General features: G+C 39.8%; 1 protein-coding gene across 9 annotated transcripts in view; it reads left to right on the top strand.

Annotated features, from left to right (window-relative positions):
• The window catches only part of GTF2I (general transcription factor IIi), an 80835-nt gene that overhangs the window by 41474 nt on the left and 22195 nt on the right, over window positions 1-17166 (top strand). For all 9 annotated transcript variants that reach the window (XR_012996675.1, XM_076354586.1, XM_076354589.1 and 6 more), the window contains 7 exons: window positions 1304-1405; window positions 6214-6279; window positions 9330-9513; window positions 11298-11356; window positions 15241-15312; window positions 16025-16208; window positions 16526-16584. Coding sequence is in view for 8 of the 9 variants with exons in the window: in XM_076354586.1 (XP_076210701.1) it covers window positions 1304-1405; window positions 6214-6279; window positions 9330-9513; window positions 11298-11356; window positions 15241-15312; window positions 16025-16208; window positions 16526-16584 (726 nt within the window). In the remaining variant the exon portion in view is untranslated. The remainder of the gene's footprint in view (window positions 1-1303; window positions 1406-6213; window positions 6280-9329; window positions 9514-11297; window positions 11357-15240; window positions 15313-16024; window positions 16209-16525; window positions 16585-17166) is intronic.

Here is a 17166-nt window from a genome sequence, read left to right as displayed (position 1 = left end):
AACAGAAATGATGTGTTACAGGTGGTGTAAGTGAAGCTTCAATTTATTTGTCTAATATTGATAAATATGAGATAAAAACCTTTGTACTTACCACCTCCCTTTCTCATCTAAATGGCACTAAAGCCACTAACCAATGTCCACGTTGTTTTCATGCTAGGATGTTGGTTGGAAGCCACCTGTATTTCTTGCATTTGTGAATTACATGTCCTGTAACTGCTTTAAAACATTTCCGAGATTGGCTTTTGCAATGCTTGCTTGTGGAATGGGTAAGATTAGGACCACCAAATTAGCAATTTAGAAATTAGGCAATGCATTTTAGGACAAAGTTGACACTTCTGGCATTACTTTCACCTTTTTATAATCCAGCAGTAAAATAATTCTTACGTTACCTCAACAGAAAAGGTAATAAGAGAATAGTTAATAAGTTCTGTGTGTATGTAAAGGCCTTTACCACAAAATTAAAAATACTCTGAAAAGGTTTTCTCTGACAGAGTATAATACAATTGCATAGGTGCAAGAGATGTCAATATGTAATATTATTCTTCCTAAGTAAACTATACCCTTGGTGACCTGGGCAGATGCTATTTTGTATGTGAAATTAACTTTAATTTTCTTTGCTTTAACCATTTCTTTTCTCTAAGGTTGCAGGTAGTGGTAATTGGACAGTCTTAAAAACTCATTAACTGGTAGGGAAGATAGTGTTTTGGATTGGGAAGTGACTGGCTAAGTAGCAGCTCACTGAAAAATACCTGGGGTTCGCAGTTTTCCTCCTCTGTCTGTTTGTGTGTATTTGAGGTAGGGCTGACCTGTTAAATGAATTTCAGTTACGTCCATCAGTTCTACGTTGGTTTGAAATTGGTTTTGGCACCTTTGAGCTCTTCAAGATAAAACTTAGGTACTGTGTTTCAAGACTTATTAGTGGAAGGATACTTCCAATTAGATAAAAAATGTAGTCTGTGTCTGCACAATTCATTTCCTGATTTCTTTTGCTGTTGCGTGGTCATTTTATGATCATGAGATGTCCAGTCATGTTTCAGAACACAATAGTGTTTTCCTTAGGAAGTACAGAAGTAGTTTTGCTTTTTGCTATCTTATGCCTTGTGCTGGCTCTCTTACACAAATTGTTCCTACGCAGGCCAGTAGCTTTCTCAAGTTACTCAGATAAGTAATTCATTGCAAAATTTGATGCCCTGATAAAGCACAGTTCAATACTTGCATTAGAGCTTTGAAATTCAAAGCAGTTCCAACATTGCACATAAGTTCTCTGGACATTAAAACAGTGATATCTTCATGTTTCTTCAAGATGATGACGACTACTTGCCCCCTAACAAGAGACCGAAGAACACTGAGTCAGCTAATGAAGCTGCCAATACTGGGAGAAGAAAAGTGAGAGAGTTCAATTTTGGTAAGATAAAAATGAAAGATTTTTTGTCTCTCTGCTTTGTTTTATAAAAAGGTATTAGACAATTTCACACTGCAGGAGTGAGACGCGCCAGTGCTAGTATTCATTGAAGAGCCCAGGGCTCTTTGTAGATACATTGCAGCAGTATAATCATCATCATAGGCTACCTCTGTTCTTTGTCATTATTCAAAGTGACCCCCTAAATAGACACTGCAAGTAATTTAATAAAATAAAAATAAGTCCAGAGTTTTGTCAGCTGATTTCTTGGACAAGAAGATAAGACTGAATTTACTAGTGTACTGAATTATGGCAAACTGGAGGTCAGGAGCCTGTCTAGCTGGTCTTTCTTGATACGTGCTGCGAACAATGAAGATGTGCTGAGGGGAGCCACATTTGGGAAGGTAACCAAATGACTGTTACGCCGAGTAGCCTGCCTTGATCCCTGCGGACACACAAAAAGTTGGGGTCTCTTTGGTAGTGTTCTTTCATGATACCTTATGTAGAGTTCTCACTGCAGAAATGCATCCACAGACTGTAGTTATTCTGGTTAAAGATACTTCCCATGTGATTTGTTGCAGCCCCATACCTCTCCTTTATTTCTTGTTTTGGTTTGGTTTCTGGGCAGATATCCCATGAATCTGTGTACTTCTATAAGATTCTGCGCGATCAGGAGTATGTCCTTTGGCACAGTGTTTGAGATGTTTATTAGGAATGTAGGGATTTGAGGTCAATTGAAAAATCCCCATGGAACCTCTTCTGACATCTGTTTTGCGTGAAACATGTTCTTTCATGCTAATTTCAGCAAAAATGAATAAAACATTGTTGAGAGCTTTATGCTCAAAAGATCATTAATACTAATAGGCAGTTCCACACGTAGCATTAGTTAGTTTTGGTTGGGTCAGGAGCACATAATGGCAACATTAGTAGAGGAGAAGACTGAGCAGTTAATACTGCAGAAGCTTTTGCTAGAATATATTCCCTTAGTAGAAAACAGCATCTAAGCTTGGCAGGCCAGCAGTGTTTGAAGGGAATAAACAGTGAGGTTGATTAGACATGGAGAGCAAAGGTAATAAAATATTAGGATGATAAAAGTTTGAGTTGAGCTTGCAATGTTGAAACACCAGTTAAAGAACATCTCACAGCTTACCTGCTCACTGTTGCTTCTGAGTTGACTTGGTAGATTATCTCTTTGGGCTGTTCTCAAGAAAACTTTCCTCTTAACCACCTGCCGTGCAGTTAGATTACAGTGTTTTGCAGCTCATGGGTTATTCAGAGATCTTTATTCCTGGGCTTCCTGAATTGTATTGAGGTTATTGCCCCTCATATTCATTTTTGGGCTTCACCTACAGAACAGGGTATTTCTCTACAGTGTTGCAAGGTTTGGTTAAAACACAAAATGAATGTGAGAAGCTTTGGAGAAATAGACTTCATTTGCTGTAATGAAAAAAAGAGCAACTGTTGGTAGTTGCAGTGCGGCTGTTTGGACCGTTCAGAAGACTTTGCACCTTTGTCTAATGAAGTCTAATATTAGATAATCGGACAGGAGAAAGGGAGGTGTTCAATTCTATCATGAATAGCTGCAGAATGACAAAGGCACATGCACTCAGAAGACTGGAAAGGAGATAAAGATGCTTGAGAGAGAAATCTGTCTCATCTGATAAGGACTTTCAGTATTTTACGTAACACTGATGAGATCTAGATGTTTGATAGCTGTGAGTTGGAGAGACTTCCTGTATGTCTTGACTGAGTCAGAGATCAGTACCCCAAGTGGCCTGAGAAACAGGGTGAATAATGTGCTGTGCTCTTAGTTTCATGGAAACAGGAAAACAAAGTGGAAAGCCAAATAATTGTAACCAGGGGGAGGAATGAAAAGTGTCTGGTAAAATGCTTAATAGAAATTGATCATCTTTGGGAAGGGAGGTTGGATTTCAAAAATGTTTCTGAACCAACTATTTAAGGTTAAAAATACCTTTGCTGAAAGGAACTGACATTGTCAGTAAAAATCTCATCCCACAACATTTTTTTTGCTTTCTTAGAGATTTTATCAAAAGCTCAGAAGCTTCAAGCTGTGTCTTGCAGTTGTGTCATACCATTTTAGTGGGAAGAAAGTCCCCTTAGCTGTTACCTCACTGTGACATTGATGGAAAGTGTGTATAGTTTTTGACACGCTGTTGAACACAGGTTTTGCCAGCCTGCAGCATGCTTAGACTTGCTGCGTGTTTTCCATTTTATTTCCCCACAGAGTACTGTGTGGCATGTTGATGGGAATAGAATGTTCCTGAGCATCATTTTGTGTGCGCTGTGCAGGTTGCCCCTACTGTAGTGGATGTTATCTGGAGCAGAGAGTGGAGTGAATTGAAGAGACTGTGGATGGGCTGGGGAAGTTTTCAGGGTTGTTATTTAATTGGGATGGTGTTTCCCATGTATCAGAAGGTGTATATATAGGAATAGAAGGAAACCACCACTTATCTTGGTGCCTACAGGAAAACTAAACTGCTTTGTAGAGTGATTACCAAATCAGAATATGAGCTTAGCTTTGTGGTACGTCTTCAACTTTGCTACACAAGCACGAAGTGTGTGACAAAAGAATGTTTTTACAGTGATTGGTCTGAATCCAAGGGGTTAATAATGCTGACAATCTGATTAAAAATAATGTCAGTTACCTGATAACCCCTCTGAATGTTGTCTCTGTAGCCTAACTTGGCGATTGACTCATAAAATACAAAAGTAGCTAAAAAACAGCGTGCTGATCAAAATGTGAGCGAGTTTATAATTTTTTTCAATTGCCTATTCTCTGTGTATCCACCATTCCAAATAAACATGCCTGTTTTGTGGTGTATTTAATCATTAATCCCTGTAGTGTTTCCATTGGAGGGAGAGGGGCATGGAAGTAGTTGCTTGAAAATATCCACATGGAATATTTGGCCAGTGATTGTGGGGTTTGGTAACTGAGAAAAGCGAACCCTTGACAACTTAATGGCGCCTGGAGGAACGCTCTCGTGAGCATGCTAACAAGCAGAGGGAGACCAGGCTGGGTGAGAGCAGCTTCTCCTAAAATTGCAGAACGACCAATATTCAAAACAGTATTATTTGTATACTTTTATATGGTTGCTTTGTAATATGGCATGACATTCTTTCTGGCTGTTCTCTCTCTCTGATGAAAACCAGCCTGAGTTTTAGAGGAGGTTGTTTGCTGAGTCTGCCTCAGAGCTTGATGAACTCAAGGGATCTCAACTCTGTGACGCTTTCCCCTGGGTTACAATCTGGAGTCACACGGGTGCCTTTCAAAAACCTTGTCCCAGGACTGTCCATGTGTGTTCACCAGCTCTGTTGCGTAAAGCGGAGTTTCCCCTTTAAGCCAGTAAATTCTGACTCGTATTTTCCTGACTCTTACTGGTAAAGCTGCTGTTAATCCATTGTTCTGCAGGTCAACAAAAAATGCAGTTGGTGGTTGTGCTGGAATCAGAAAGAGCTTCATCTGGCTATACATCTGAAATTAAAGAGGGAAATATTGCAAGGTTGAAGTGACATGGGAGCAGAAAACGTTGAGCTCAAGACATTTGTCAGCTAAGAAGCTGTGTACTGCAGGATAGCAGTAAAAAGGGTGGCAGAAGCAATTATATGGATTTATCCACATGGATGTTATTTCAAAATATAAACAGGTTAATTGATGTAGGTGATATGCCAGGTCACTAGAATGAAGAGTTTATGTCTGGATGAGAGGCAGTGTGCCAAAACACCCTTTCCCCTCTAAGCAAGGCCTTATTCTTGCCCACATCTGAAGCATGCTGGTCTCTTGATATCCATAAAGTTACATTTAAAAACTATAAGCTTAAAAATGGCCACCAAAGTTGTATACATTGGTCTGAGAATGAATATTTAAAACCCTTTCAATACGGACTCGAAATTCAATCCTCTCTCTTGTCTGATATAAGAATTTTCTGACAACTGGCAGTGTAATAACTTGAATGGCCTCATTTTTTGACCTCTGCAGTTACTAGATTCAAGTCTTTAGTGTAAGAAATAAGCTGTAAGTACAGTTGTTTATTAACTCATTCATAAAGGCCAGCCAGCATCTGGTACCATCTACAAAAGAGTTACAGCATTTTCCTAAACGCATTGAGATAGTACAAAAAGCTGTGAAAACATGTGCGCTCTGTCACAGGCAGAAAATTAGATGTTAAAATTCCGCCGTTTAATCCAGCTCTCCATGGAACACACGATTGGATTTGGATAACTTCTGTCTTGCAGCCTTCATCTTCTTTCAGAAATAGGATTTATGGGGATGTTTTGCAACATCAGGACTTGGAGAAATACTGGATTAAGGTAGAGGATAGCATGATGCCTTCTGAGCCAGATAGCTGTACAGATGCTCCAAAACAACTTCATGTACTCGCTGTAAGCTTTATCAAGTCTCACTAATTAAACTTTTCAGCACCCAGATTTAGATAACTATCAACAGCGGCTGCAAACTGACTTTACCCCTGATGGTAGTGAGAGCTGCTGACTGAGCCTTCAAAGAGAAACTGTTTTTGGAGTTACTTTAGCCTGGTTTGTGTCCTTTTATTTTTTTAAACTTGATTTAACATCTGCACAAGTTTTGGAGGTAATCTCAAACATTTTATTCTATCCTTTTTCTTTCTGAAGGTATCCATGTATTTTATGGTATAGCCTATACCGTGCTCCAGAGGCACCTATATGCAAGTGAGCAGTAAAAGCACACTGCATATTTCAATTAGGGGTAACACAGATTTTACAAGAGATCCTCAGTTTCCTTTGTACTCTGACATGTCCTCCTCTTTTCTTTGCAGAGAAATGGAATGCGCGAATTACAGACTTGAGAAAGCAAGTTGAAGAGCTGTTTGAAAAAAAATACGGTATGTGTTACGCTCCTTTCCAAACAATTGCCTCTAGTCCTTTGACACCGTAAATCACAGCTCTTTGGCATGCGTCTTGGCGTTGGCTCAGGAGCACACCAGTACTGACAGCACCAAAGGGTTAAATATTAGTAGAAGACCTAAAACTGGGGAAAGTAGCTTTTTTGATGAGCAGAGTAATTTCAAAATTGGGTGCCTGTGTTTGGCACCTAAGCGCGAAACTTGATTTTATTTTTCAGTTGTGCTCAGTTTCCTGGAGTTCCAGTGTGCTCATGTCTGGGGCCACCCACATTTAAGAGAGCCGGCCTTTTTTCTGTAATTACACTGGGTCCTTGAGTGAAATACTCTTTTAAAATGGCTCTGGGGAGAGGTTTACCACTGCTTGATTGTTCCTTTCTGATTATGATTGATTTGCAGTGAAGCAACAATTATATGTTAATGGTTCTTGGAGAGAAAAAGCACATGTGTTAGTCTTTGGAATTTGTCTCCAGATGTTGCACCTAGACATATTTTGTGTCCTCATATCACAGGCTGAAACAGCATCAGCAAAAATTTCAAAATAAATGGTGGTGCTCCTGCAGTGAAAAGTGGAAGTGCTTTCAGAATGGACCTTGTGATGTTGGAGTTACTACATGTTTTGGGTGTGGCTATCATCTGACATTTAAACAGCCCACTGAAAGCAACTCAGACCAAGTAAAAGCAGTTCACAATCTGATTTACAGTATTTTAATTGCTCTAGAAAGGAGCATCATTCGTAGTGAATTGCTTTAATTTTGGGTTTGCTGTTTGCACATAGCCAGCCTAAAAATCTCCTGTGGAGTCTGTTGAATACAGAGCTATTCCTGACTTTCCATAGCAGCCCAGATGGTAATTAAATTATCCCCTTTTTCTCTGTGGATGACAACATTTCATTGATTCAGAAACCAATTCCATATCAGATTCCAATTCTTTCTATCTGTATGCACATGCAGTTTCGCATTTACTGAAATGAGTTATGGATGTCAGAATTCCCAGAATGCTCCTCAGCCTTGTTGGCTTTTGGAGCTCCAAAATGTTTCAGCAACGTCAGTCATTGTCATCCATTACAACTGACATGTCTGAAAATGTATTTATTTTTGTGTTTAGATGTAAACTAAATGGGATTACTTTTTATACTGTAAACACAAGATAGTGTCTCGCAAACACAAACTCATTTATAAAAATGAAACCTATATTCAATAGGATTCCTATGCAAAAATATGTAAGGTTCCAAATGTAAGAAGCCTCACTGCAGACTGCGATGGTGATCGTGTTCTTAGGCTGTCTGAAGAGTATTTGCTAAAACATTTGCTGATTTAAGAGAAATAAAGACTCTCACTTGTAAAATCTTACCTGTTGTTAGTTACTTATTTAAACAGACAGGATTTTTGTTACTCTGAAGCTGTTCTTACTTGATGCTGTGTAGTGATCTAGATTTTAGTGATGTTCTTGATCTTTTTTCCTGCGGCTAACTGTGGTTCACAAATGCTCATTTCCATCTGGATTTGTTATGCTTTTTCACCACGTGCCACAACAGCCTCCAGGGCTGAGAATAATTTTATTAATTTCTTGGAAGATGTATGTGACTGCAATAAAAATCTACTTTAATGAAGGACTGGTGTGATACACAACAGCTCTTTTGGTGATTGTTCTGCAGCTCCTTTGATGCAGGTTTGAATAGGGTTTCTTTAGTCTATTTGTAAGCGTCATCTTCAGGTTCGTGTCCCTCTCTGTACGTATCTCTTCTCTGTCTCCAGTTTTGGCCATCTTATATTTGGCAGTTGAAACCAAGTCTAGTTGAAACACAGTTCTTCTCACAGTGTCCTAAAATTTTGATACTCGGTTCTCGTCAGAATATAAGACTAAGAGACATACAGTATTTTCAAAGCTTTCCTGTTTTGTGATAAACATACCTAGAACTGTTCTGCTTCCAAGTGGTTGACGGAGTATGTTACCCAAATGCCTTTAAAACCTAAATTGTTTTATTGCTTTTAAGAATTTGTGAGTTAACGTGAGCATTTTGTATACACCGATGTCTGAACCACTGGCCACTTTCACGTTACGTTAAGTTGCTTGAAAAGGTGCATTGAGTAGTTTTGCTTTCAGAAACCTTGCCACGACATCACTGTACTCTAATTTGGCCTTAGCTTGGCCTTTCTCTCCACAAATAATGTTTTGCATCTAATTTCCATAGCAAAAAACCAGAATGTACCAAACTATTTGCAGACCAGTCAGATGGTAATAGAGAATTCTTGTTGCGTGGCCTACAAAATTAATGTACCCTTGTGAGTATAAAGCAATTAGCCCGCTTGGTATTTGCAAACCATCATGCCATTCTCCAGTATTTGCCAGCCTGATAAGTGTATCGATATGATTACGATCCTCATAACTTAAAGAAATACATTGAGGTTATTTTCCAGCAGTGGGTGAATCTGTTATTTGCTTTTCATTTGCTTCAAAGACTTCATTAGTAGGGTCGTGCTTTTTTCGACATTGTTCGAAGTGTACTGTTTATTTCATCAGTGAGTCCTTGGATTTCTAAAATACACTGAAGGTTTAGGAATTCACTCAAAAGAAGAGATGTGTGCCCCTCCTCCAAGGCATTAATGACTCTTCTAAGCCAATAGTATTAACAAATAATAATAATCAGAGCTAATGAACTGAAACATGCTTTGTTTATAATTAAGTCTAGATAATTTCATCTTTCAAAATGTGCTATTAAACAAAACCAAAATACTGTGAAACTTCACTGTAACAGGTGCAGTCTCTGTTATTAAATGTTTACAGAGTAAAGGGAGAAGAGGAGAATCTGCATATGTATGCAGGTCTGCAGCTTGTTTACTGTGAATTAGAGTGATTTTGCTATAAAACAAAAACAAACCCCCACAAATACAAATGCTTGCATGTTGAAATGTGCTGAGGGGCTTATTGCCTGTCTGCTAATTTAAATGTTTTTCAGAGTGATATCAAACAGATAATCTGAGTAGAGCCACGAGCTACTCTAATGTTTTTATTCTCCTTTTTTCTTAAAGCTCAAGCTATAAAAGCAAAAGGTCCAGTGTCTATCCCATACCCGCTCTTTCAGTCACATGTGGAAGACTTGTATGTGGAAGGGCTGCCAGAAGGAATTCCCTTCAGGCGGCCATCCACATACGGCATTCCCCGTCTTGAGAGGATACTTCTAGCAAAGGAGCGGATCCGGTTTGTGATTAAAAAGTAAGGAATTTTGCATTTTTGTCCCTATATTACTCATTGTTTTCTGCTGGCTCCACTCTGCTTCATTTTATCTTCAAGAACTTCCAAACTGATTTCTACTGACGTATTCTTTTGCAGTGCTGATGAGTTGTTTTTAGTTGATGTTCACTCTGACAAATTCAGCTTATCAGGTCACCAGAGCACCACAGCGGTGGCTGAGATCTGGACAGATCTCTTCGATATTATGGACTTTTTGTCATGGGCAGATCTCTTTGTACTATTTTAATCTCTGCGGCTCTAATACACATTGAAAGCTATTGACTTGGGGATATTTTATGCTATCTGAGGATCCTGGCTTAAATTTCAGCTTGTGCTTTTTATTTTTTTTTCTTGCTGGAATGCTGTATCAAGGTGTCTACAGCTGTATTTGTATAGCATCTCCAAGGGCAGACTTGAGGCCAAAATAGCTGCTGGTTCCTGTTATTTAGTTGGATGCATGTCCTTGGTGTGTCTGGAGGTAGATCAGATAGTGTACATGAAGGGAGACCTTAGATGTACATAGAAACTGCTTGAGGGCTCAGTTGCCTGCTGTAGCTAGCCTGGCAGAGTGTCGTCTGCCTTTAAAGTGAGGACATGAGACTTATGAGATGTTCTGGGCTCCTTTCTTTCTCTTTTTCTCCTTTCTTGTCTTGGTGTCTTTCCTAGAAGAACCCTGACATTACTTTCTGCAAAGGCAGGTGGGATTGGAAGGGAGCCTGGACCGAGCCTGAATTCAGGATATGCAGGGAGAGATGCCGGCATCTGTGGATGCCGGGTGCTGGATCTCGGAGCTGCAGAGCACTTTGAGATCCAGTACTGCGGGAACGACTGTGGCAGACTGATACGCAGCTTTGGTAGTGGGTGGATATTTACCTTTTATAGTTTGGTGCTTCACTTCACAGACAGATGTGATGTTTCACACCACAGATGGGCATTTACAGTTTAAATGAAGCTCTTGTGAGTAACAGCTGACGTTTTACTATTGTTCAGTGGTGTAGGGCCTAATCCAAGAGTTTTCGAAGTGGATAGGAATCTGCTGATGGCAGTGGTCAGGCTCAGAATTGGTGGTAGTGACAGCCCATGCCTCTGTGCATGCTGCCTTTAGCACGGATGCTAGTTTCTCATATTTGAGAGGTATATGTTCAGTTTCTGTCATCCTAACGCTTGCACATAACCAGAAAAGAGGAAGAAGTGTAGATCTACCTTTTGTCTCGCTTAAAATCGGACACTATGTGTAGATTTCAATATTTATGCAATGCTGGCACTTGCTCTTGTCAAATTTGTCTTAGTTGTTAACAGTAATTAATTTATGCTGTTCATCGGCTCAAAAACCAGTTCAGCTCTGTGAGAAATGTCAGAATTTTTAAATTTTTTGTTGTTCTAATATGGATAAAACTAGATGTATTTGGGAAACAGAAATGTCTGCTTTGAGATTTTCATTTTTAAAGGTTAAATTTTTGATTTGGATCTTTGTTTCTGATGAGGTGCGTCTTAGACCTCAGAGATAATTTTAATGTAAATCTGTATGTTACCATGAAATGTTATGGCTCAGGTGGATATGGGTATCAGGCATGAAAAATGTTTTTGTCAGTAGGGTTCCAGCCAGCTCTTAGAATACTTCGGTGTTAATTGGAATTTAACATTGAGGATCATGATGTCCCCTGTTATTTTTTTTTTTTCTGATTCTTCAGTGGTAACTTGAGGCTGTAACTTCTGGTTTATCAAGGTGTATGTCACTGTTGAAGTATGTATCTTAAATCTTTTAGGCATGAGCTTTTGAATTCGACACAAGATGATCTACCATTGGACAAACCAGTTGCAGGAGGTAGGTCCTCAGACATGTGAGTTGTACAAGTACAGTCAGTCTGTACGGTGGCTACTGTTTGCTTTTACTAATAACACATTGCAAATAATTCCTCTTGTTTTGAATTTTCTTTAGCTACAAAGTGACAGCAATTTTCCACTGGCTATCCAAGCCAGTGTTACTAACGCTATCAACTGATTTGGTTCAGCTGGCCAGAAGGAAAAACAGAGCGCTAAGCGTTAGACTGTTGAGATATAGAGAAAAGGCAGTAGTTTCCATAGTTGATAGAGTTTACTGGGTAGGGAACTGTCTGTATCATGGAATAATTGCTTATATATGGTATTTGCCAAAATTAGATTAACTGAAATGCAGTAATGAACATACTGGTTATAGTGACATTTGTTATTGTAGAATCTGACTTGCTCAGATGATGGCACTCCATTTTCACCTAGTGCATTCTAACCACTTTTGCCGTCAGTAATACTTTTCAGCAGACGCATGCTCTTACATGTTTTGTCTCCATTGAGCACCCATCCAAAGGTAACAAAAATGACCGTGTAAAAAAAGACTACAAGAACAGACTTCTGTTATGATTACACCCATGAACGCATTTCCCCTCAAGTTGGGAGAAAAAAGTTTAGTATGGAAAAAAATCAAGTTTTGAAAGAATTGTGCCTTTGCATGGGCACTAGTTGGTAAATTACTTTCCTGGACTTGTTTTTCTCTTCAGTTGTATTTTACTGTCTCTTGGGCTTCAGGGCATTTTTTTTAATTGTCCAATTAAGCCAAGTGTTGAAAGCTTGTATGCCTGAACCAATAGTAGCAAACAAATTGCTCCCAACCCCAAAATGCTAACTGGCAACCTCAGCCTGGTTGAACTGTTGAATTTTTAGTAATACCAGAGAAATTCTTAGTTCAGACAGGGACGCAAGCAATGGTAGTATCTGCACTACTGCAGCACCATTATGTTGTATTATATACTCGTAGTCTTCTGTTGTAAAAAGTATGTTAAAGACTGTACTTAAAGTGAACGTTAAGGATTTAAATTAAGCAAAGAAATTATGTCATAAGGATGTCGCTTTAACATGTGTGTGGGAATTAAACTTTTCCTGCAGTATAAGTTAACCTAGTGTCTTGAGTCTTAATAACCTACTGTTCCTTTGAGCACCAAATTTGACTACAAAAATAGTAGGTAGGGTAATGACTGAGTCTTAAGCTTAACTGTACTCTTATATGGGCTTTTAAATTAGCCCCTTTCTCTGTTGTTTTTGTCGTATTTAATATGGTTATGCTGATTATGAAGACAAAGCAGGTACATTTCATATCCCGTAAAACCCCTGTAGCTAAGAAAACTAGTAGTAACCCGTTTTTATGGCACAGTGTTATGAACAGTCGCTTTATGTTGCTTGTCTTCACTAACTCGTAATGATGATATATTCATGTGTGACCTCTGCATTATTTCTGAGAGAAGAGAACGTCTGTGAAAGCTGTGATAACGTCTCAGGGAACACAGCTCAGAAGGCAGCAGCTGTCTGAGCCTCCTTTCCCCCAGTTTTCTTTTCTCCCTGTTTGGATTCCCTCTTTCCCAGTAGCTCATCGTCTCCTCTGCTGCTCCGTGTGTCTGCTGCCATCTGAGGAGAGAGAGCTATGTAGCGCCAGCCCCTGCTCTCGGCTCCTTGTGGCTCCGTGTCCAACATCCTGCTCTGTCCATAGCCCCTGCTAGCTTGTGTCCCCAGCAGGAGAGGAATGGGATGAGTACAGAAGTTGTATTTTGACTGGCAGAAGAAAGACTATTTGCATTTGCATTCCTGTGGGAAATAGGGTGGTCAGGAAGGTTTTATGAAATGGTCTCAGCCCTGAAGCCCTGAGAAGACTGATATTGGCTCCGAGACAAACCAGTCGGGCAGCGATGGTTTGGCTCAGGAAATGGCTGGAGAAGTGTGGGCAGGTGCTCATGAAGATAGCCCAACCTGGTGCAATGCAGTTACGGAGCAGAAGTTGTTGCTTGTGCGTGATGACTAAACCCACAGTGTGGCAGCTGTCCAGTATCTTGCTCAAGACTGATGTGCTTCCACTTGGTGGTCACAAAGACATATTTAGAAGAAAAAAGTGATTTGTATGATATGTACTATGATCCCCGGCACTGAGGGGACAGAGAGATTCTTTTAGGGATCCTTGGCAGAATGATGACAGCACTAAATCATAGTTACAATTAAAGCTTTGTATTTTTAACAGGATATTACAATTAGCATAGCATAGAATTTATGATTAGAATGGCACAAGCAGAATCAATGTAGCACAATTTATAAGTAGTGTAATACAGAATTTATAATACAACTTAACCTGTGGTTTCTAATCACCTCTGCAGATCGGGTCAGATCGGGTCAGATCTTAATACATGGCTTGCTGTATCAATAATACAATCATACAAGAATGACAATCATAATCTAGACTCAAAAATGATATAAAAGACGACGAGTCACTCAGCCAATCCTCGGAGGAAGCAGAGGACAGTGGAGGCATCCCTAGCCACGGGGGGTCAAGGGTCTCGCTGACCAGCAGCAGCTCCGGTCCAAGTTCCCCCCATAGGACTTGTAACTGCTTGATGTTATGGACAGTGCTCCGTGTGCTGTTACGCTTCCCTGTTCCATGCCAGGGACATCACCACCACCGGGCTGGCTGGGTGCCTGGGACCTTCAAGGCCGGTGAGGAAGGGAGTAATCGGCCTGGCGCCCAGGAACCTTGAGGACAATAGGGAGGGGAAGAAGAAATCTGTTTGGTTTGTCTACTTGGTTCACAAGACCTTCAGGGCCTGAGAATGAAGGCAAAGGGAACGAATACGTGACCCGCTCCTTCACAGAGAATGGCTGCCTGCCTTACAAAATGGCATTAATTATGCTAACCACATTACCAGGGGTTGGGAGCAGGGGGTACCGGTCACAATCCCCAATGACAAGCAGACATGACAAAACAGAAACAAAAGCTGTTACCATTCCTGCTACCAAATATGACAGCACTAATGTCATCGTTGTGCTCTGTTGTTCTGCTGGAGGAGCAGAACTCAAACTTATGACTGTCTTCAGGTGCAAAACTTTATCTCATGAACTCTACCAAAGGTGCGTGTGTACCAGCAAAGATACTCAAGTGATAAAATGATGAAAGAACAGTATTTAAACTTGTTTTATTCACCAGGATATGCTAATCTACAGAGCTGCCACATGTTGGGTTCTGTGTCTAAATTATGACTTAAGTCATGTCTTTGGTAGTGTCAAGGAAACATTTTGGAGAGTTGGAACTAAGCTGCTTGTCATCTCGAGAGGAATGACAAAAACCCTAGAGTCATCTGATGTAGCTGTTAACCACCATTCAAAAAGTATTGCCCACAAACAGTGGGGAGAAATGGATGCTGGAAGTTCAACATGAATATACAGCAAGGAGCAAACATGTGCACCTACTGTAAAAGCTTCCTTTGGGGTTGTCAGTGCTTAGTGAAAATGCCTTGAATGCGAGTTTTCATCCCATATGCATACCAAATTCTACACTGAGTGTCCAGATAATTTTGCAGAAAATGAAACTAGCAAAAAACTAATCCCATCTCCAAATGGGATCTACAGATTGGAGGCGGATGATGAAAGCATTGCAGTTCTTCATGCCAATACACTGCGTGTGTTTTGTAGCAAGAGCCATGTCACTGGTTCAATGGATTTTTGTACAGTTTTAATATGATTTCATTTTTTATAATTAATTATCCTAGTTCCAAGTTGAATCCATACTTCCTCTGCATAGTATTTCCTGGGTTACCTGAAAATGCGGGATGGTTATGCCTGCTATAAACTGAACGACTGACAATATAACCAAAATAATTAGGGAATGTTGTCTTTGTTCTGTGTCACTCTCCAATACAGTGAAAGAGGAGTGGTATGCCAGAATCACCAAACTGAGAAAGATGGTAGATCAACTCTTCTGTAAAAAGTTTGGTGAGTACAGTATTATTATTTTCTTTTCTTTTATGGCTTTGTATTTCTTAAAAGGCTGCTTTCATTATTTCCTTTGCACGTCTACGTGAATGAGACCTTTGATCAGTTTTTTCAAATATTTAAAATCCTGTCAGTTGAGTGAAAAAGAATGTATTGCTCTACTGCTTATACAACAAGGTAAATTCATAGTTAAAAAAATTTATAAATCTTATATGTACAGCTCTTTTAATTGCTCTCAATTCCTTCCTATTTGGATTTTTTTCCTTTGATGGTGAATAAAACAACCAGTTACTTATTTATATCTGTTGCAGTACCATTAAAATTAGCATTAGAACATTTCTGGGTGAATTTTTATGTTCTCTCCAATATAAAAAAAAAAATAGCCAGCTTCGTAAGAGCTAGAATAAAATGTTGCATGATGCTCTATAATAGATTAAAAACTTTGGATAAAACCACTGTATTATGCTGCAGTGAAAAACCCAGTAATCTTCAGTCTGGCATTGTGACTGCCCATATCAACATGATATAATAAAGTAATTTTTTTATGTTCTTGATGTGCTGAGACTTGGACTCTGTTGGGTTTAGATATCCTGCATCGTCCCAGGTTCTAAGATCACGATTGCAACAGCCTGAAGATTTGGTAGCTCAGCTAGCTTTTAATAAAGGTTGATGGCCAAACTGTCCAGTTACTGGATGTATTTTGTTCTAACAGCCGAGGCCCTGGGAAGCACTGAGCCTAAAGCTGTTCCATACCAGAAATTTCAGGCCCATCCTACTGACCTGTGTGTTGAAGGGCTGCCAGAGAACATCCCCTTTAGGAGTCCCTCCTGGTATGGAATCCCTCGCCTTGAAAAGATAGTTCAAGCGGGCAACAGAATAAAATTTGTGATCAAAAGGTGAGTGTTTGTTTTAATGCCTAAACATGGGGTTTTTTTGAAAAAGAGGCCAAACAAACACCCTTTGTGTAATCAAGCACTTGGTTTCATTAAGCCATGAAGCATTCGGTCTCTAGTTACCAAATAGGCAGGTTAAATATTCTGCGTTATAAAGGGGGTATTTGCAATCGAGACAAGTCTTCCAAAATATCTTTGTGGCATTTTCACAAGTGTGAAATACATAATAGAAAAATCCAAACTTTTCAATTCATGTCATAATAAGTAGTAGTAATTAATTTATGTCAAGAATGGGCAGATTATTCGCTTTCTGGTTGCAGGCCGGAGCTGCTAACTCTCACTTCAACCGAAGTTATTCAACCCAGGTCGAACACCCCAGGTAAGACAGGTGCTGTCTCCAAGTGGGAATGGAAGGGATTGGTGGGGACACAAATTTGGATCAATGCAACGTTTTTCAAGAAGTAACCCTTCTGTGATGAGCGTGCTGACATGCTCTTCATGAGGTTTGAAAGGAATAAATTGATCATTATGAACGTGGATGGCTTTCTGGATTGTGGTGCAGTCCAGCTGTCTTTGAATAACAGAACGGATCACCTTCACAGCCCGGGAGAACTGGAGATACTGTCCTGGCCTGAATCAAAGCTCTGGAGCCCCTTAGCGTTTCACAGCTGACTTTGTTGGGCTTTTTTCAGGCCTCTGTTGGTAAGGAATTGTAATGACTTCTTGTAAGCATGAAATACCTTTAACAGGGGAAGAGAATCCAGATTGCTTTTTATTTCCTGAGACAACCGAATGCTCTGAATTGGTGTGTTGATACTTCCTTGCTACAGAAGTGTACAATCCAGAGTATGAATCTGGTGGTAGTAATAACACAAACCAAGACCCAGGGCTTGCTAGGTTTCTTCCCCACACGTTTCACTGGATAAACAAACTGCAGCTTCAGGAAATAATTGTGTTGAGC

Source organism: Aptenodytes patagonicus, chromosome 17 (assembly GCF_965638725.1).
Source record: "Aptenodytes patagonicus chromosome 17, bAptPat1.pri.cur, whole genome shotgun sequence".
Taxonomy (NCBI): Eukaryota; Metazoa; Chordata; class Aves; order Sphenisciformes; family Spheniscidae; genus Aptenodytes; species Aptenodytes patagonicus.
This window is presented reverse-complemented; position numbering and strand designations above follow the sequence as displayed.